General features: G+C 53.8%; 2 protein-coding genes across 2 annotated transcripts; one reads left to right on the forward strand and one right to left on the reverse strand.

The window, feature by feature from the left end:
- Positions 1 to 3,467: 3,467 nt before the first annotated feature.
- On the forward strand, positions 3,468 to 13,709 carry NCLIV_033020 (conserved hypothetical protein; the record flags this gene model as incomplete). The annotated part of the gene is made up of 6 exons (XM_003883497.1): positions 3,468 to 3,718; positions 4,285 to 8,297; positions 9,205 to 9,815; positions 10,318 to 10,468; positions 10,938 to 11,894; positions 12,448 to 13,709. 6 exons carry the CDS (start codon positions 3,468 to 3,470, stop codon positions 13,707 to 13,709), a joined length of 7,245 nt encoding a protein of 2,414 aa, XP_003883546.1.
- A 1,999-nt stretch (positions 13,710 to 15,708) lies between these two features.
- Positions 15,709 to 21,353, reverse strand: NCLIV_033030 (conserved hypothetical protein; the record flags this gene model as incomplete). Its single annotated transcript, XM_003883498.1, has 6 exons — positions 15,709 to 16,306; positions 16,538 to 16,749; positions 17,046 to 18,505; positions 18,977 to 19,178; positions 19,580 to 19,863; positions 20,315 to 21,353. The coding sequence occupies 6 exons, from the start codon at positions 21,351 to 21,353 to the stop codon at positions 15,709 to 15,711; spliced, it is 3,795 nt and encodes a 1,264-aa protein (XP_003883547.1).
- Between the last annotated feature and the right edge of the window lie 365 nt (positions 21,354 to 21,718).

The raw sequence follows: 21,718 nt of genomic DNA on the forward strand, positions 1-21,718 counted from the left end.
GAGAAAGTGTAACAAATAGACAGCACATGAGAAACCCGGAAAGCTCGGCAAGAGAAACTCCCAAAGAGGAGAGACAGTCCGTGAGACAGCAGAAATGTGGTCAGGAGGTAACTGGTATTCTTCAAATGCTCTTACTGCAATCAACGGTTCTTTTGAATGATTCTGCTCCACGACGTGGCGATGAACAAGCACGCAGACACGCTCTTCACTTCGTTCTCCAAATGTTTGAACGTTCACACGCAGAAGCTGTGTCCTGAGTCTCGGTGAGAAGCTTCACACCCTTGAGAAAACAAGACGGCTCCTCGGTAAGCTTTGTTCCCCAGTTGACGCCCTCCCTACCGAAAGAAGGTCGAGCACCATCCAGCGTAGATCGGTTTAGAAACCCCTCCAAGCCACGAACATACTGCATTCCTGTGGAAATATATTTAGATCAATGTTGACACATAAATCCGGTTATCTATTGGTATATATATATATATATATATATATGTATTGATTCGTCTATTTTGGAGATGCGCCCTATGGCAAGAACAATCTATGCCCCTGTTTGCATGAATCCACGTATAAATATATACAGAGAGGGAGCCAGGGCGCATGACACGTGAGTTATATGGACATGCAGATAAACATGTATTCGAAGAGAGGTACCTTATGCCATGAAGAGTAGACGCAGCTATATCCATATATATTTATATATATATATATATATATTTATATACAAATATATATATGTATATTTATTTATATATATATATATATATACAAACATATGTGGACAAGGCGAAGCATAGGGAGACAGAGGGCACAAAATGACTCCCGCAATACATATGTCTACGTACGCACAAAGCGTATGGCTTGTGGTCACTTTTGGGGTGGTAGGAGATACGGTGTATCGTTTCAAACTGATCTTGTTTGCATTCTGCTCGTCACTTCATCGATTAACCGCGACGGACTCGTCCGGTTCCTCGACGGGAGTCTCGCAGGCCGCAAAAGGAAAACCATTCGGACTTCCCAAGAAGGCCGTCGACAGACGCTATGGCTCGCGTGCTTCACTGACGTGGGCTTTCCACAGCGTTTTTCTGTTACACATGCTTGGTGAGTGACAAAGCGGAACCTTTCTGCCGACAGTGTTCGCGTATTGGAACCTCTCCGTTTTCCTACATTCGCACACGTTCGCTCAGGCGTTTGTTCGGCCAAGGTGAAAACGTCTTTTTTCGACTTGTGGAATCGTTCAAAAGCCCTCTCAAATCGGCTGCGCATCGGGCGGAGCGCTGCAGTCTTGGTCCGCGTCTGCCTTTTGGGGTTTCTCGGAGAGAGTTGACTGCCATCCAATTCCCATCTGGCGTTTTCGCCCCACCACTGATTGCTTTTTGAGTTTCCCTTTCACGTGCTCTCTGTGGCGTTTTGAATTCTAGCTCGGCCCCCCTTTCTCCACAGCTAACTGCTTTGTCGTGAAGCATGCGTCTTGTGCGTTTCGTGTCGCTGCGCTTCCCTTGTTCCTGGTCGATTCCACGGCTGTCATCAAGTTTCGTCATGGCTCTTTAGGCGTGTTCGATTTCACTTTTAGAAATCCTGTTCTGCTCTAGAGTGGCGCTCTAGTCTCACCGGACACGTGCCGCCACAGATTGGACATAATTTTTGGTTTTTCAGACGTGTGTCGGTTCGCGCTTGCGAATTGCATCGCATTCTGGCACATGCTCCTCGGCATCAGCTGCAGGTTTGGCGTTTGCGGTATCGTCCACTACGTCTTCGGTTTGTCTCCAGATGGAATCTTTACTGAATGAGGTCATGGGTCGGGCTTACAACGTATAACATTCCTTTCGTTCTTGCCGTTGCGCAACAGCGGCGCTTTTAGCGTACACACAGAAGGCGCTTCACCAATGTCTGTTGGTTGCTTTTCGATTTCTACATAAAAGTTTTTTGCATGCCTGCAATCAAACCGCGGCGCGCGTTGCGACTCTCAGACTCGAGAGGCGGAGCGCTCTCTCCCTCGTTCGATTTCCCTTTTGGATGGTCAGGTTGGTTGCAGACGCAGCCAGACGGTTTCCGCACAAGGGACTGGACGAAAAAACTGAACGTTCCCGCGTTTGTGTGTTTTCGACGCCTTTCGTGTTCCTGTGGTTTCCGTTTCCCTTCGCAATATCTCTGTAGTGTCCACATCTCCAGGTCGCACTGCTTTCCGGCTTTCTTTGTCTCCCAGTCCTACCTTGCAGCTCCTTGTTCTGCGCAGCTCGCCTCCCCGCTCTTTCTTTCCCACACGATTGCCGCCTCAATTTGGCACGCGATTCCCACAAGAAGGGCTTGGAGATGACGGTGGGTTCTGTGGGAGTCATTCCGATGCGTATCTCGCTTCGTGTGTAAACTTTGCCATCTAATCCAAAAACCAGAGCCGACCACAGGCTACACCCGTGAAGAGCCCATGGCCCACGTGTATGTCTGTTTGCCCTCATCACGCGATTCGCGTGAGGAAATGGACGACCGTCCTTACCCAATTGAGCTCTCAGTTCTTAATTCGTGAATCCTTGAGCGGATTCCAAACGACTCACCCTTTCGAAAACGGCTCACCTCTGCAGTGTATGCACAGGCTTCTTCGTTCGTCACAAGTATACCCGTTTTTTCACAAATATTTGTTCACATATGCATGGGCCTATACATTTGCATCTCTTCACATGTATACAGGTATAATTGCGGGATTTCGAGTTACAGGTATTTCCCTGCGGCCTGCGTGAATCTGTGATGCCGTTCCGCTTATGGAATAGTTGCCGTCATGCGACGTTGCTCTTTGTCTTTTCAATTCGTTCTCCCTAACGCGTCCACCGAACGCGGATCGAAAGGGAAGCCTCTGTGACACGGCTGAACCATTTTCCTGGGAAACATCCGTGCGTGTTCTTTCTTTCTGAAGGGCCAAATATCAATGGTAGAGTGTCCTTGGTCCCGACACCCCTCACGCCCATGAAACGGACTTCCCCGTAACGACAATTGGGCGGTTCATGTGAACTCACATTGTTCGGTAAAGCGACGGAAGGAACGTGGAAACCAGAAACTCACAAAATAGACCTAGGAAGAGGCAAACACTCGGGCCTACAGCGTCGCGCCTCCACGAAAAGGACTCTAGGATAGAGATACAAAAATGGACTCCGTTGTATTCTCAGGCCGCCGCGTTGAAGCCTCGATAGGGAGACGAGAAGGGATGGAGGTTCCCGACGCAGTGACCGATGAAGGACGAATCTGCAGAAATGCGACAGACAGCCACAGAGCGCCTCAGCGACTGCCGTATGAAGATCAAAAGAGAGTCCAGACTTCGCGGGCCCAAGCGGTGGAGTTTGAGGTCGGTTTGCCAGAAACCAAACACGTGAGGGAAACCGCAAATTATGCGGAGCCGATCCCTTCAATGAAAAGCATGAACTCGCCCGTTTCCGGCGTCAAGGCACATCCCGGAGGCGCGCCCCCGTCAGAAGCTTGCCACCATGAACCCTTTGTCTCTCCACGGCCTGTTTTACATGTCTTTTCGCCCGGCGAAATCAGAAGCGATAACGTTCAAAGAGGAAATGAAGGCGACGGAGAAGAAAGGAGAGAAGAATGGAGAGAAACTGACGAAGAAGAAAGAGAAGATGAAGGAGAGCAGGAAACTGACGAGGCAGCTGTGGTTTCCATCGCTACAGTTAGTCTTGATCCACACGCCGCGTTCACGTCTGAAGGAGATATCCGAACTTCACCGGTAAGGCAGTCTTTTCCAGCATCGGCTTCGACTTTTCTCCGCTCATTGACGACCTAGACGCCGTCTCACCACTTTATAGATATCTGAGGGCGTCTGTTTATGACTACATGTATACGCATCTATTTATCGGGAGAAAAAATGTCCACCTGCATATGTGTCTGTATGGCTAATGGAAATGCATGGACATAGAAGTCCAGTGGCTTGTAACATTACAGAGATACGTCTATACATACACGCAGCTATGCCTCTCGTTATAGATAAGAGCGTCCAGAGCTGTGCGCACACTTCAAGTCGACACGTAGCGAGGTGACTTGCAGCTTTCCTTCGTAGCATACACCCAACCCGAGGCGGCTCAAACGCTTCACAAGAAAGTCCTGTGTCGCCTCGTTCCTCCGCGTCACAAACGCCAGTTCACGCGGATCTCTCGGTTACACATACACGCGAAATAAAGTGAAACTCTGTGTCGTGGTGTGTCGGGATACCTCCCTCCGTGTCGATGCTGCTTTAGGCGCTTCTCGTTCATGAGCTCCGAGTGTTCCTGTCGTCGTGTCCGCCTGTCCATTCAGTCCACCTGCATCGACGCGCGGCTTTCCTTTCTGGTTTTTCCTGTTTGTGTCATATCAGAGTCGGCCGATTCTGATCACTTCGAGTCCAGGTGTCCGCCGCGGAGGCTGCGTGCCGGGACATGCTGACTGTTCGCCCGACTCCAAAGGCGAGTGCTTTCGGGCTGCTCTCTGGCACGCACCGTTCGCCACAGAGTCGCGCACCTCTCGCTCTACGCAGCCGACATCTTTCCTTTCCTGTTCGCGTCCGCTGTCTGGGGCGGTCTCTGCGTCTTCGGGCGCTCTCCAGAAGCAGGCAGGACTCTTCGCTGGACAAACTCGAGGGAATTCTGTCTGGGGCGACTCCCACGCTCGTCCGCGACGCGCGCCGGAGACCGTGAGCGAGGCGAAGAGCGAAGGGAACCCTGGAGCGGGAGCGCAGCTGGACGGGAAACTGAAGGAAACGCCGCTGGAAACACGCGACGTGGTTCTGGGGGGAGAAGACCACGATGAGCAGGAGGAGAGGGCTTTGGAGGGAGCCGAGAGGAGAGAAGGCGCGACACGCAAAGCGATGAAGGTCGATACGCGTCACGCATCGACGGCCTGGGGTTTCGCCTCCCCGCGGAGGGCTACTCACGTCTCGTCTCCAGGTGTCTACCGCAAAGAGCACAAAGTTTCGCTTTCTCCTGCGAAAGGTGAACCCGCGGGTTTCGGGGTAGGCGAGAGAGAAATGCTTCGGGAAACGCCGACTGCTTGGTGGTCCTGTTCGGGTGTGTACAAGGGCGAACACGCGATGCACGCCGACCTCAACTCGCACGACTCGGCGCGTTTCAGGCGGGCGGGAACTCGCGCCGTTCTCGCGCCCTTCCGAGCCTCGGGAAACGACGGCGAACGCGAGAAAGAAGCGCTAAGGCGCGAGCGGGAGGCCAACGAAAGGAGACAGGTGGGTTGCCAGAGCGCGCGGTCGGGTCCGAGGCTCTCCTCCGATTCGGAGCGAGCGTGGGGATCGTCGACGCCGTTGCCTGAATCGGCGCACAAAGACTGCGCCGATTCCGGTGAGCGGCAGGTTTCACAGCTGAGCGAAGAAACAAGAGGACCCCCGGAGATTCTCTCTCGAGGCGAAGCCCTCGACGGCGGCGAAGCAACAGTGCTGGACGTCGAAGGAGGACCAGGATACGAAGATGAGAGTCAGATGCCATCACCACTCCGCCGATCTCCCGCGACGGCCGACGCAGCAAGTGGGGCGCGGGACGCAACTCAAGTTTTGTTAACCACGCCTGGCAGAACGCCAGCAGAAGGCGAGAAGAGGGCCCGGAGGAGGGCCGAGAAGAAGGCTGCGCGTTCAGGCGGCAAGGTTGGAGAGACACCGACAGAGGACGAAGTCTGTGGTGAACCGAGGCAGGGAGAAGAGTCAGGCTGGCAGGTGGGGAAGGAAAGGAGAAGAGGAGCGGTGGGGCGTTGGGAGTCTGCAGTCGATGTTGAGGAGAAATGCAGGGTTGAGGAGAGACGGCGGTTTGAAGACGCGTGTCTTGAGCCTTTCCCCTCATCACACAGCGAGGAAAAACAAAGTGAAGAGCATGCAAAAGACACCGAAGCTGAGGGAACGCCGAGTATGACGGCGGCGCTTCCCAGGCGGTCATCGCCCCGTCATTTCCTCGAAAGAGACGAAGCCTGGCATGGCACATCCGTACAGGGAACACCCGAGAGTGTCTCGCCTTCGGACATGCGACGCCTGGCGCCGCCTGCCGCTTCGCCACATTCCTCTCCGTCCTCGAACTCGCGCGTTTCCTCTTCGCTCGACGCATGCGAGCGACACAGCAAGCAGCTCCTGCGAGGCTGCAGCGGCGAAGGAGAGTGCCGGGAGGGGGAACACGAGGAAGACGAACCAGAGGGAGAAGAGACGGAGCAGGAAGCAAGAAAGCAAGAAGAGGTGGAGCCCGAAGCCGGAGAGGAAGAAGGGAGCAACGAGAAAGGGAACACGGCCGAGGACGGTGTGGTTCCTCAGCGAGCGTCTATTATTGAGAGGTCGGTGAGAAGAGCGTCGAAACTTATTGGGTCAGGGAAACCCCACAAGAACGGGAGACGCGTGAAAATTAATTTGAAAAGCACCAAGTCCTTCTGGCCTCGCCACGCAGCCCGGCGTTTCAAATACCCCCGTGGGTATCGCCTGCCTTCTCTCCCCCGCCACTTCCGCTTCCTTTCAACGGAAAAGAGAACGGCAGAGAAAGACCGAGGCAGTCTGCTGGCTCTCCTGTCGCACCCTCGCTCGCTTCTCGCCTCTTCGCACTTTTCACTGAAGTCACCTTCTGCCTCTTTGCCTGCATTGTCGACTGCTCTGAGGGCGAAGCCGACCGCAGCAGAAATGCGCGTGATGCACCCGAAGCGCGCCGCCGCTGAGCCTCAAGAGCAGCCAAAGCCCAAGTCTCCCGATCACGCTGGGCACGTGTCGTTGCGTTGCCGCACGACAGACGGCCCCCGCGGGAGGCAAGACTGCCGCGAAGAGGCTGAGGAAGGTCGGATGTCTGTTCCCAAGAACGTCGACGACATGACGGTTTCTTGCCTGTCTCCGGAAGCTGTCACGTGCCTGGACGGCCGCGCCCGGCGCTGTCGGTGTAGCGTTTACCACTTTCCCCACGAGGACAAAGTCGGCGTCTACGACACTTTCCTTGCTTCGCCGTGCTGGTCCAGCTGCTCGTACACCTCGCCATGGACATCCCATCTTTCGTCCCCTTGCTGGAAACCCCGTCGGGAAGAAAGGGCTGTTTGTGTGTCTTTCCAAAGAATGGAATCACTGCCTCACTTTGCCTCTGCTTCGCTGTCGGAGGCGCACGGCCGACCCAGAGATCGGAGTTCTTTTTTCCGTGTCGAGGAACAAGAAACGCGAGCGCGAGAAACATTCCTAGATCTGAACACTCCAAGTGAGCCTCACGACCTGCAAGCTTTAGACAGATCCAGCAGCCGGCGTCGACACCCGTGTATACGTCTTGCGCCTGCTGCTCGTCGAGGGTGTTGCGAGACAGACACGCAATTTATGCAGGGAAAAAGCGAATTCGAACACCACTTTGGGTGTACCGACACTGTTCGCCCCACGAGCAGTGCACATAGCAAGATTGGCAGTAAGCTTCAGAGCGCCTTCAAAGATGACAGAGGGAACAGGCCTACTGAGAAGACGCCGGATCTCGGTGCTCCTCAAAACGCATCTGAGAAAAGCAAGAAAACCATCAAGCGTTTGGAAAGGCCCGCTTCGATTGCGCGGCATGGACAACACGACGGAGAGGAGGCGCAGGATGCCCCGCTTCGAACGCCAAAATCTCTCCCTTCTCAGAACTCAGCTGATCAGCCGATAAGGCCCCTCCACGTCCGATATCCACAGAGTCGGATCGGCTCAGAAGAAGGGCGAGGACAAGAAAAAGACGAAAAAGTGCGAAAACGAGCAGTGCGAACGCCGTGGGAAGGGAGGGAGAAGTGCGGTGGGAGGCGCGAAGGGACGGATGAAGCGAGAGGCATTTGTGGGAATGGGAAGACGGCCAACGCTAAGGTGATGAGAGACGCCTCTGTGGAGAACTCGGATTTCCTTGAAACGGAAGCGAAGCTTCGAGATCCCCCAAAACGCGGAGGGTGTCGTTGGGAAAGAGAGGCGAGCAGTGAAGACGAGTACGGAGAGCCTCTGGAGAGACGACACAAAACCGCGCAGCCTCTGCCGCCCATTCCTCTTTTCCGCCCGGTGTGTTGCCACCCCATCGTCTACCGCGAAGGAAAGCGTGCGCCTCGACATCACTCTTGCCTTCGCCCGGCCGTGTCGTCGAGCACGGATCTCCTCTTCAAACAATATGTAAAGGAAGTTGAGAGCGTCGAGCGCCAGATTGAGCGAGAAGAGCGGCTCAGAAAAAGAAGGAAAGGCAGCGGAGAAGGCGACGTCGAGCACCTCCAGCAAATCGTCACCAAGAGCACCAAACTCGTGTACTTCCTCATCATTGTCAACATCACAGTGCTCATGCTGTGCTTCTTCTTTGCCCTCTTCCCCATGCACCTAAGCAGTACGAATGCGCAACGCCACCTGAAGCTACGACAGACAACGCCTTTGCGTTTGCGCATGTCGTGAAAATGATCTTCACAATCCGCCTGCACATCCAGAGACGCAACAGCGCGCAAGCAGTTCCACACACGTGCACATCCAGGCATCTCTCAAAACCCTCAACCCTCTCTATATCGTTCTACATATAGTTACGTATATATATATATATATATAGAGAGAGAGAGAGAGAGAGTTACGCGTGTATATGCGTATCGATACCCACAGATATACATGTAGGTGTGTTGGCTTTCAGATTCATTCCTTGGGCTTCTCGGTATTGGTCGGGGCCTCGCCACTGCTTTTTTGAAGTCTGGCGTGTGTGTTGTGCGTCAGAGTGTTTGTCGGCTTTGGCACCTCACTTTTGTTTCCACTTTGTATTATCTCTTGGAGCTGTCGTTGCAACTACATGTGGATTTATCTGCTATAGTAAAGATATATTCGGAGATGCTATGAATCTCTTCCATATACATACAGGTTCTTCACCTTGCTTGGGTATCTCCTTTGTTGTAGTCTTGGCACGTTTGTAACTGTGTCCCTTGGCCCGAGCCTGTTCGGCGAAATTCCCGTCGCCGTGGAAGTCCCGGACCCCTGCATGTCAAGCAGACTAGATATTTGAGTGCGTGGGTTCCAGGTGTACGCCGTTTTCTGGCGTTGTGTGGAGGCTTTGGAGTTTCGCGTTGGCTTCGCCCGGCGGTTTTGTTTCCTTGTTTCTGACGACCGCGCTTCTTTAGTCAGGCAGCGATATACACGCTTGCAGGTGGGGACGAGTTTGAAGACGCGCAGTTCCCGTCCCTCTCTACCCGAGCTTCGAGATTCCAAAAGAGATTCTGTCTCCGTCTTCCCCTTCTGTCCGTTCGCTCTCCTTGTAGACCACGAGAAGACCAGGGACGATCTGCCGGAGCCAAGCTTCTATGAGATGAGTGAAAGCACGGAACCGGTTCGCGCCCTAGCCGCATTCCCGCCTTCGCCGCTGTCTCCGGAGAGCTCGGCGCCTCACGTTTCGTCGTCGCCCTCCTTTCGGTCAACGAGCGCTAGCCCGCGCCCTCATCCCTTCCTCTCTTCTGTCGCGTTGGAGAGTAAATGGCGTAGACGCCACATCGTCCACCCTGCAGCGGCGCCTCACCGCGGCCAAGAGGCAGTGTTTGGAGGGCGAGAGCCTGTAAACCTCCACGAGGAAGAAGCAAAGGGATCCCCGCGACTTTTTGAAGAACAACGGCTTGATCCGCCAGCAGCCCCGAGTTCCCCTCCGCTTCGCTCTCATCACGCGCCGGCGCAGGGGGAAACATATACAGCAAAGAACGAAACAAGAGGCGAACTCTGGGCGGGGAGGCAAAGCACAGAAGGCCGAGAAAGAGTGGAACAGGCCTTTAGCCCCGCAGGAAACGAGAAGCATCTTATGCTGGTGACGCCTTTAACAGAACTGTCTGAAGTACCAGCAGAAGCCTTCAAAGACCTCGTCATTGTCCTTAAGATGAACCCGGTATGCGGCGACCCTTACGAAAATAACCTGCCGATCCATGTCGGGGGTTGCCTACGCGGGTCTGCTTGCACACGCGCTCATGCATATCAGCAGCAGGGGACCAGCACTATCTTTTGCTACTGCTGGCGGGGTACGGACAGCACCATCCACAGGGCCGTGCTGTTTCATCTCCGGTTTTGTGGACGAGGAACATCTCTAAACCCCACGTCTAGGAGGCGCCAACCCGCCTGAAACACGCCGGTGCATGCACAAGACTCTCCTGGTGATATAATCATGCATATATATATATATATATATATATATATATATACGCATATACATGCCGTTCAAAGGTGTACACGTTAAATGACAACTGGTAGAGTAAAGGCAGGCGTCTACCTCGAAATCTACAACTTCTCGAGTTTATGTCTCTGTGGAAGTCTCTACAGATCTGTTTCTCCATGTTGTAGGGCCTCCCACAGGGGACAAGACATCCGGGTTTTTGTCGTGGGTTGTCTTGTAGTCAGTGGAGCCGAGCGGAGCTGCCGGATCGACGGTAACGAAAGTCCTCAGCGTCGCGGGAGTTGAAGAGCAGGCGGCGAAAGGAAATCCCGGTGGATCCACGAGGAAAACCATCTTCTTTTACACAGGAGAAACGCTCCAAGTTGACAACAGTGAGCCCTTTTCCGCAAAGACCGAATCGCTGGCACCTAAAATGAGAGGGATTTTGGAGACGCTGCTCTGTGCGGGATACTCAGAGGTGTTTGTGAGTTTCAAACGCGATCCATGAGCCTCTCGCGACCAGCCTCCGCCGGCAGCCCAGTGACTTCGTGTCGAGGGCGTGCCTGTGTGATCCCCGGTCGCCGTGTTCCAGGTGCCATCGGCCGTACAGAAACCTCCACTGTCGAACGTCTGTTATTTCCCCTATATATCAATATATAAACGCTTTCACATTCATATATATAATATATTTTATATTGCATCGACTTCCTCGTTTAGCTACGTATGTGTGGCTCTGAGCACCATCAACGATCGTTTGTGTCTGCTGAGATTATAGCGGTTCTTCAGAGGCTTTGACGCCGTGTTCGTTTTGCCAGTTTCCTTTTGCATGCACTCTCTGGTGGTTCGCTGCGTTGGTTGCAGAATCCGCTACGCTCAAGAATGCCAAAGGTGAAGTTGTCTACTGCTGGGATTTCGTCGATAGGTCATCTGCAGTCTCTGCGTTCTGCGTGCGCCACAAAGAAAAAGAGGGCGGGAAGAGCGAGACGCTCGAAGGCCTTCTTCCTCGATCTCTTTCGTCGCTTTCCCTCTCGGGCACGCAGCCCACAGTGATGCCTCTTGGAGCCTCGCACCCGGCGCCAGATTCCCGTTCCTCGAAGCAAGGAGAGGCCGATCGGAAATCACAAGGAGAAAACAAGTCGACCCAGAGCTCCAGAGACCCGTCTGAGCAAGAACAGGCGGCGCCTTCCACGTCAAGTGTCTTGACAGACCAGACGAAATCGGGCGCGGCTTTTGCTGCTTCTGAAAACCAGCAACAGAAACAAAAGGCCACAGGGTCGAGGCACGGCAACCTAAAGGTTGTCGAAGCCACCAGAGACCCGGCAGAGCCTCCCGCCATACCTGTCCTGAATGAAGAGAAAAGGGACTTCATCCCGGCGAAAGACAGAAAAGGCGAAAGAAGCTTGTCGCTGCGGCGGACGCGCGTCGTGGAGGCGGGCGGAGGCGCCGCCAAAGAGCGAGGCAGAAGGACTTTCGCCGGCCGGGAGAAGATGGAAGGCGGAGGACGAAAGGCAGAGGAAAGAGAGGACGAGAAAGGAGAAACCGAGAACGCAACAGGAGGCGCAAGGGCACCCGTAACACGGGGAACGAAAGACACGCCAGAGGAAGAGAAGCGAGGAAAACGAAAAGACGAGGAACCCCTCTCTGCATCGCAGCCAGGAATGACGCGAGAGGATCCAGAAGCGAAGGACAGCGTTTGCCACCAAAGTGCTGAGACGGATAAACAGCCACCGAAGGCGCCGCCGCGCCGGCTCATGGCGAACGCAATGCTTGGATTCGCAAACGCATTTGACCAGTTTGCTCGCCTTGGCGGAGCGCTCTGTAAGGCAGGACAAAACACTCCCTCAAATTGTGCAGCCGATAGCAATACTCACACGCACACCCCTTGAGCAGACACGAAGGAAACGATACATGCATAGCTGTGTTTGAGACCTCATCAGTCAAGTCGCACCCACTTTGTAGAAATACACACGCGAATATACATATATATATATATATATATATATGCAGAGTGCTGTAGTCTCTGCTGTGTGCCTTCCACAGAACCCTTCGCTGCTCACTAGGTCACTGATGATTCAGGCAGCGCCGCGTGGTGTAGTGGCAGTTGTGGGGATGAGTGTTGGGAATCGCGTGAGGCTCTCTGCAGTGGAATTGGAAAGTCGAGAGGCCGCCCGCTGTCCAGGGCTTCTTTGTTTAAGGAACGACTTCCCAGCCCCCCTTTCCCACGTAATAAGCCCATTCCGAATGTCGTGTGTTTGTCTCTTGCTGTGGTTGTTTTTCTCTTTCTCTGGCCTCGCATTCGGCCCCTTCCTCGTTCCGTCTCCTGCGCGCATGCCTCGTGGCCTTGGGCTCGGCCTCGCCCCGTTCTCGCCAGTAAGCCCCGCCATTTCCATGGCGCAGACGCTCGACGTGGCGGGCGCGCTAATTGCGAACCCGCAAGCAGCCGGTCTCGGGGCAAATGCGTTGCCGGCGTACTCGCCGCCGTCATCCCTCGCATTTGTCTCTGCGGGCGCGCCGTCCTACGGCCCTTTCGCGGCAGCGGCGCCGGGGCCGATTGTGTCAGGCATTGCTGCAAACACCCCTCCGCCGCCTCGCCTGCCTCTCGCAGTTGGCGGCTCGGGACTTAGCGCTTCCTACGGCCCCGCCGCTGTGTCTCAGTCACAGCCGGCGATCGTCTACTCTGCATCCGCCGCTCCACAGCAGACGTACCTTATTGGGGGACTCGGCCCGGGCTACTCTGTGTCCACAGCCTCTGTGGGCGCCGACTCTGCCTTTTTGACTTACCCTGGAAACTACTACACGGATGGCGGGGTTCTAACGTCTCTGCCAGTGGGCGGATACCAGGCCATGACAGTCGCGACTCCCACCGGAAACGACGGCGCTCTGTACTTCATCGCAACTGGGCAAGAGAATCGGAACAGCGAGGGCGGCGAATATCGGAATGTCGGCTCTGCATATTCCGATGGCGGGGCTTGGGAATCGCCCGCCTCTCCCAACATGACACCCGAAGGCTCTGGCATGCTTGGATCGTCTCTCGGGGAGCCTCTGGGGAGGATGTTGCAGAGCTGGCGAGGCTCTCTCGAGGAACCCACCAAGGCCGGGAGCGGGGATCCTCGGCCGGAGCGAAAGGCTAGCGCGCGCACGGATCAGGATTTTGAAACGCGTGTGAGAACGGGTGAACGCGATCTGAGAGCGGACTCAGCGAACAGGAGCCACGTTGGAAGCAACGCAAGGCGTAGCCTAGAGAATGCCTCCTCTCTGCGACACGAAGGAGAACAACGGAGTCTCGACGATGGAGAGAGCAAGGGGCCCGAAGCGCATAGTAACAACCAGAGAGGTGAAACGGAACAGCATGGAAAGAGTGAAAAGCGAGAGGACGATGACGATACAACACGTGGTTCTCATGCTCAGGGAGTATGGCCTTGTGTGGGGGAGAAAATAGCTCCACCTAAAGATACTAACGAAGCCCGTGTTCTCGGGAGGGCTTCCGAGCGAAAAACGCACATAGAAAGAGGGGAAGAGAACACAACTGAAGCAGCGACGGATCAGCATCCGTGTAAACGAGAGGCAAATGTCCATGAGGCGGAAGGCCAAAGGGATGCAGCTCCCATTGGGACTCTCTGTCGAAGTGAATGAAGTGGAGACTCCGAAAGGCAGCAAAAGCGTCCCGAGTGCGCAGCGCAGCAAAACGGCGAATGCAGTTCCTCCGCAATACACTTCAGTGCTTGCCGTTAGGCAAGGTCACCTGCCTATTCGAATGAGTAACACTCGTTGGGAAGCGTGTACATGAGAAGCAAACCACACAGAAATATTTCGGTTGCCTAGCCGGATCTCTAGATAGGTATCTTTGAAATTTGCAAAGTGCTGGCCGAAGCGCGCAGAGCATGTACGAAGAATTTGGGGTCAGAAACTGTAGAAATACAGAGTGCTTGTAATGTCGCAACCAGACCCGTCATTTGGCAGACGCGTTTGAATAGGATACTCTCTACGTTCGTCTCAGGGGGCGTCACGATTCAGGTAACAATCGAAGGGTGCAGCGTGCAATGTGCACGAGGGGCGTTTAAGACCGAAGTTTGCGTGGTAGCTGCAAATGAATCACCGCAAACGTTTCTCCAGTCTTCCCTTGTATTCCGTTTCCTGTGTTTCCTCTCAAGACATAAAATTGGGGACAACCCAAAACAAGCGTTAACAATAGACCCTAGGATTACCCAATTTCTCCTCCTGATTTGCGAACCTCGTACCGGCGAAGCATAGTTTTCCAGGCCCCTGTTTACCCCCTTTTCTCTCGCCACAGATCTTGTAACAAAAAACCGCATGTGCCAGCGGACTGACCACTAGACCGCTACACGATCAGAAGGCGTTTATGGCTGAAACGCCGCACGGCAACGGGATGCTGAAGAGGCACCTGCCAAGCGACTTGCTCAAAACATACGTGCGCGAATTTCACAACAAATCGACGTACCTAGGGTCCCTACATACCCATGGAGACAAGGACATTTGTACATTCTACTCCTCATCAGTCTGCAGCCACGAACGAGAGTGGGGGGTTTCACATTCTCTCCCACCACTTGCCGCGACAACTTCCCTCTCATGTTTGCAAGGCAAGGACGCCGGGCGTTTCTGCTTGTTCGCTTCCTGTTCTCCTGTGCTCCGTCCCACCCAGCGCCAAGTTCCTCCTGTCCCTGAGTCTCTCATGGGAAATACGCACCGCGGGAAGTGCAAATCAACTCGGCTTTTAGCAAACGCATTTTCCCCGGCGGAGAGAGGTGCGTCAGAGGCGATGGGCAGGGGAGAACACAGGCGGGCGTGCAGTGCCTTCAGTCCCGGATTTGCCATCTATGTGTTGAACAAAGACGTACACCGACGCCAACCTCTTGCGTGAAAATTGAATCATTCAGTAGAGGGACAAACGAAACCCGTCCACAACGACGAACAAAATTTGTCCCTCAGAAAGGAAAAGGTGAGCAAAAGAAATGCGCGGATTCCGGAAACAAATCGTCGAGGTACATTCACCTGAATCTGCCCGTTTAAGCGGTCAGGTTCACATATCAACAAAAAGCCAAACAACCTGAATGCAGGAGAGGTGGGTGTCAAAGAGGGATCCGCCTCGGCGACGACCGAGTTAACAACACATGGGGACGACAAAACGCATAGAAAAAGCGGACCCGTAAAGGGAGGGATGCGGAATGTGTTCCACAAATGCTGGCTGAAACAAGAGAAATCAAGCAGGAAGAAAGCGCGCTCGCCACTCAATAACATGGCGACGGCCAACCCCACAACAAGGAACAGCCAGAAAAAGATATATGCGGCATCGAAAGATGTGTCAAACGCTGTCACGGAAGGGCAGTTTATCTATCAAGACAGATGTTCTAGTCTTCATTGACCACCCTTGTCTTTGTTGACCGGGATAAAACGATGTGCGCTCATTCTTCTCTGAGTACTCCTTGCCACTGTTCGTTGAGGACATACGCCTGGTTTTCGCCGCCTGTTGACAGCGTGTAGTTGAACGTGACGGATCTGTGCATCCCTCTCCCACTGAGTTCTCCGGCCGATTCCCACTGTCCTATGGTTTCCGGTAACTTACCAACAATGTTTGTCCCTTCCTGGCGACCGAGTCATGGGGAGTGCCTCGCCCCTAAGTGACCGAGTCATCTGTAGGTCGCTTGGTCGCCCTCCTGCGTTCCATGGACTTGACGGCGTCAATACGGTTCTCCCTATACACCCTAGCAATTTCGAGGGCCTTCAGCTGCTCGATGCCACCTTGCGATGCCCGTGAAGAGCAGCTTCTGTCTCCCCCATATCCTGCGGTGGGTCCGCGTCCCCAGCTGCGTCGACTCTCTCTGCCGACAGTCGGCGTGTACGGCATATATTCGCCATCACTCACGGCAAGCGTGGGAGTCGACTGTCGCGAGTTCCTCGTCTTGTTTCCACGAGCCTTGCCAGCGCTGTAGGGCCTCTCGTCTCCTGCATTCGACGTCTCACGAGCCCGTGACGCCTGGGCGGTTTCCACAACAGAATTTCCCTTCCTTTCTCTCCTGTCTACTCCATTGATCGGCGTGGCCGGCGATCCGTGAAAAATGCTTGAAGGTTCCAACGGAGACTGCGTGTCGCCTGCCCTGAATGATTCGTAGTCCGGGTGGCCTGCACACAACTCGTCTCCTGCAGGCTGAATCGGCTCCAGAACTACGGGGCTCCCCCCTCCGCCGAATCCCTCATCGACTGGACTTCGTGCTCTCGAAGCCCCATGCCCATGCAAACAAGTGTCATTTCTCGTCTGTCTCCCGTATCGTTCCCTCGAAGGAGACCTTTCTGTGTCGGGTCCTTCCCCCTGCGCTGCATTCGACGCTTCCCTTGCGGCCTCGGGGAAATAGGAGCCCCTCGGAAAGCTTGTTTGAGACCCGAAATGTCCAGTCCCCTCAGGATCCAGCGTCGAGATAGTCGACGAAAGCGCACCTAAATGAGGCCTGCAGGACGCACAGTCCGGTTCGCGAATGAATGGGTTGCGACTCCCACAAATGCACGCCACCCACCACGGCAGCTTCATGTGGTGGTTCAGAAGAAGACACACAATCACAAAAACAAAGAACAGTGCTACACAGATGTTTGACAAAAGCAGGACCCAGCCCGGGTAGCCGCTTTGCCGGAGAGGCTGGCTCTTTGTGTGAGTTGACGCTGCCTGAGAAAGAAAAAAAGAATACGAGCCGCGACAGCAGAGGCACACACAACTTGACGGTGAAGGCGCGTAGTTTCCCACACTCTTCGATTACCGCCCGGATTCGTCTCAGCAATGCCTCTTTTTTCTTCTTCTCGGGCCGCAAAAGCTTGACAAGACTCAAAAAACGTGTTAAAACAATATCGTCACCCTATGGCCACGGCCGAACGCCATTTGCGGATCGTAGCTTCCCGCTTGCTATGAGGTAAAAACGGAAGGTATGTGGCTTTCATGATGCCTTTTATGTCATGCCTCCTCACCTTCTGCTTTGGGACAAGATCGACGAAAACGAGCATGTACTTCCCCCTGCTTCTTCTGATGAAGCGGTCAAAGATGGCGACTCCAGGTAGCTCGAGACTGTTTTCCCTAGTTCCTTCCTTGAGCCCCCTGACAAGCAGGTGCACGCAAACCGACTCTGTGTCTACCATGCTTTCAATTACTCGATGTTGCGAGTACGGGATGCCTACGCCAAACATGCCCGTCTTGAGCACGTCACCCACGGAGAGCTTCCTCGCTGTCCCCATGACCTTCAATCGGTCAGGGGCAACAGTTCGTGAGGCTGAATCCTGTAAACTGGGGACGACAATCATGGACATGACCTCATCCAGAAAGTGTTGTTCCCCCCGGAAGACAGAAGAAGGCACCCGTATAATCAGGTTCCGGTCATTGTCGTACTCCTGGTGCTTCGCCTTGTCCGACGACGACGAACTATACGGATCCGTGATAGTTGTGTAGACGACATACGCCATACCGACACCCACAAGAGAAGGATCCCAGTCAAGGTTGGCTTTGAGAATCTGTGTCGCACTATAGGCGGGAATGACATTCGCCTGCGCATCAACTCTCGACTGAGGCTGAAAGTCCCACGCGTCAGCGAGACTTAGCTGGATGTACATGCTGCCTGGGGGAAGCTTCTCTTTGAGATTCTGGGCAACTGACGCGTCCATCTCGAATCCGAATTGTCCGATTTCAATCGGGTGTAGTTTCGACGTGTCGGGAACTGATGAAAGGCTCCTGATACGGTCCGGCAGCGCTGCATTGGATGGTGCAAGCGGAGTATCAGTCGTGACTGAAGGCGAGGAGGAGACAGAAAGCACACCCTCCGCAACCACAGTGTCTCCTGACCCTGACACGATTCGCCCACGTCGCGGTTTTGGATCTCCTGACTCGTCTGCATAAGCAGGTTCAGACACGGTCTGATCATTCGCGCCGGCGAGGACCGCAGAAGCATTCGTCCTCTCGTGTCCTTCAGGGTTTTTTAATCTGGGTCTCGTTCCTGCACGCTTGGCGGCCCTGACACGCTTTGGAGGAACTCGAGGGGACTCTTCGGCTCCACCAGGGTTCAGATAGAAGGCTGTAACGATGCAGTCTGGAAGACCTAATGTTGCATCAGAACTGGCCGACAGCCAGCCAAAAGAGAGAACATGCCGAAAATCTTTGGCCACTTTTCTGATTCGCATTGTGATTGCTGAAGTCACGGTTGATTCGAATTTGAGAAGCGCCTGCTGTGTTGCCTTGTTCTCGACGAAATCGAACAGCTCGAGGACAGCCTTTTCGCGAGACTCCACTTTATCTATCTGGAGAATAATGATCCCATGCATCGGCTTCGGAGTGACCACCTGATTGCTTATCCCAAGCAACTGCAGAACGCTCCAGTGGACCCGGCGCTCCGATCGAAACATCCACTGCCACACTTTCGTCGCTTCTTCTCTCTTAAAAGCTGATCGAGATCACAACAACGAAAAGGCAGGATGAAAGGTGTCCACACCAAAAAATCAAATGCACTATCCATTCTTGCTGCAGCTCCGCAGACTCTTTCTCTCCGTCTCTGCCTCTCTCGACTGACTGCGACCGTATGTGGAACCTACGAGTCTGGCTAGGTCGCATTTACCGCCCCACCCGCGTGAATGCACAGCTGGGCAAGACAAACCAGCGTACGCCTCGCACAGCTGATGTGTGGATACCAGCGTGAATAGGGTGCACTCGTATTCCACTAAAAATCAAAGTCCTTCCCTAATGGTTTACGATTGAGAGAGGCGTTGCAGCGCCTCACCACACAGACAAAGGCACAACCGACCAGCAGGGATACATAATTTACATGCACTTAACACATCCGCGCGCTAAAACGAGTGCTACCTAACAAGGAGAACGAAGCGTAGTGATAAACGATAATTTCAGTTTCATCCCTTACCAGCGTGGTAGTAGTAAAGAATTTGCAGTTGTGAAACTGCTTGATATAGGTTGCCAAGCGTCGGTCGTGTTAACACGATAGCCAATTTATGTTCGGGGAGGTATGCGAGCATCTCTTGTAACTTGACATCGACTGTCTTCTGGGCACGGACTAAAGCAACGAATTCATCCAGGTTGTTCACTGTCTTGCGCAACCCCGCAAGCTGAAGGGTATGAAAACGCATACAGAGACACAACAATAAACACTCGCACCATTCATGTCATGTAATTAGCACGTCACTGTGCTCCAGGCCGCGACAGGCACAAGAATGTGTACGTGCAAAAAAACGCACACATTTGAATCAACCTACAGTTTACGTTCTTACGAACGTGCACATATATACATATATATTCCTGCGTCACTTCTAATGCTTGCGTTACATAGCGAGCGTGCGTTATTTGCACACCGTCAACACGAGATATACTACATACACAGAGTGAGTATGCTCGTGCCTGACCTTACGCACATACCATCCAAATTGAGAAGCCCTGCCTGATGCAAGCATACACGCAATTGATGTGGGGAGCGAACATCAGGAAATCAACAAAAGGTGCTATTTCTTACTTGTTGTCGGAGAATGGCATCAAATCCGCACGAGCGAATTTGAGTTGCATATCGAAAGTTGGGCCCAGTAAGGAGATCGTCATTCTTGTCATCGGTCAGTTGCTCGAGCGTGCCAAAGAACTTCCCAATTGCCGGTTGATTCCAATACTTCTTATGTGTGTAAAGAGGCCACTCAACAGCAGACAAAACAAGTATACCGAACTGTCTTTGCCATCGAGGATCGGCTGCGAACCGCCTGCAATAGGGACGATAAAGACGCTTCATTAATGCCTGAAAGCTTGGCGCTGAATTAGCAGAACGCGTAACACAGGCTCAAACCTCATCGTGTATTCGTATGTCTATGAATAAGGAATCCCATTTTATAATGTGTAACAGGGAGTCTAGCTTCAGTTGTTATCTGATTGGTATTGCATGCCCTGAGTACGTAAGGGAAAGGAAAGGTTAACCGCTATTTAAACTATCGATGACCACGTAAGACCATCTCTCTTCATGCAGCGACGTTTTTGAGATGCACACAAACATGCACATGGGACGTGTCATGACGGATGCCCTACCTCTAGGGCAGCATGTGATTGACGTAGACAGGAAAACACGTGAACTTCCCATTCTACCTACGCCAGCACACGATTGTTGGGTAACGACAACGCCCGCGGAATATCCCACTTCTTTATATTGATGTTCCGACGGCTTGGATTCTTTGGCTACTTCTGCACTGTGCTTCTGGTTTTTCCCTACCTTGACCGCTGGCTGGCTCATCCTCTTGGTCGTCTCCTTCTGGCCACGTCTCTTCCTCCTCTTCGCCGCCTTCGTTCATTTCTTCCTCTTCTTCGTCTACAGCGTTTGGCCCTACAGACAGTTTGACGGGGTCTTCTTCCTCGTCTGGAGAGTCTGGCCAGATTTCTGAGCCTTCTCCATCGAGAGACGCAACAGAGGACCGCCTTTCCTTTGAGGAAGGGGACGACAAGTACGAACCAAACGGGGTGCCTGTCATGAGCCACTCCATTACGCTGTGTTCGTCTCTGGGGAATCCAGAGCTGGCATCTATCGGCCGTCGTAGTGGTGATTCTTCGGAAGACGGGGACTGACTGGAAGTCGCGGAACCGCCGTTGGCTCCTGGGAGGGTTGTGGATTGCGAGCGTCGTGTGCCGGAGAGGAGAGGAAAACCTGAAGAATCACTTGGCTTTGGGCTGCTTTGGTTCTCTTCTGTCGGACTGGATCCACTGCCTAAGCCGACTTCTTTCGCTTGTCGTGGTTCTGCAACAGCACCGGTTTCTTCACCAGACACGGACAGATATCGCTGTTTATTGTCTTGACCTGAAGACAAAGCCAACAGGGGTTCGCGAATTGAAGTGTCGCCAGCCAGTTTCCCAGTGTCGAGCTCAGCGGCCTGTCCTCGGCGGAGAGAGGAAGAAACAGGATACACCGGATGTCCCTTTTGCCGCCTGGAGGGCACTTGTGAAGACGCAGCGGGAGATGCTGCAGTATCTAACGAGACTTTGAGGGACGCGTGAGCAGAATCAGCGAACCTCGATTCACTATTTTTACCAGGTGGAAGCCTAGCCACATCCCAGATTGGTTCACCCGCCTCTCCTAGAGCACTCCTCATAGAGCCGCCCTCTTTCTCTTCGTATATCGTCCCGGGCGGAGGCAGCAAAACGCCCCCGTTATTTGCCGACTCCACATCAGACTCCGTCATCTGCTCTCCTGTCCGGTCCACAGCCGCGCCCGTCCGACCCGCTTTGGGACGCATCGCCCCCACAGTTGTGCTCTCCATTCTGGCCCCGGAGGTTCGCCCACTCTCCCCGAAGGAGGAAGTGACGGAGTCATTCTCCTTAAACGACGGGAGTAACAGACGAGAAAGGGGGGGTAAAGAACCAGCATGTGTGGGCAGGAATTGCGCCGACCCTGAGGAGGGGATTGTGGCAGTTTCGGTGTGGGTTCCAGGTTGCTGAGAAGCAGTGAAGTCTCGTAGCTCATCTAGAGTGTCGTGTGGATCGGCCAAACCTATCTTTTGGTCAGTTTGTGATTCACCCGAGATGTCTGTAGAAGTGGGTTCCGCTGAGACCGGCAGAACCCTTAACAGGGCATCCAGCCCTTGCCCGGAACCCGGTGAGGCAGGTGACTGCGCCCACTCACCCC

Source organism: Neospora caninum, chromosome VIII (assembly GCF_000208865.1).
Source record: "Neospora caninum Liverpool complete genome, chromosome VIII".
NCBI classification, from domain to species: domain Eukaryota; phylum Apicomplexa; class Conoidasida; order Eucoccidiorida; family Sarcocystidae; genus Neospora; species Neospora caninum.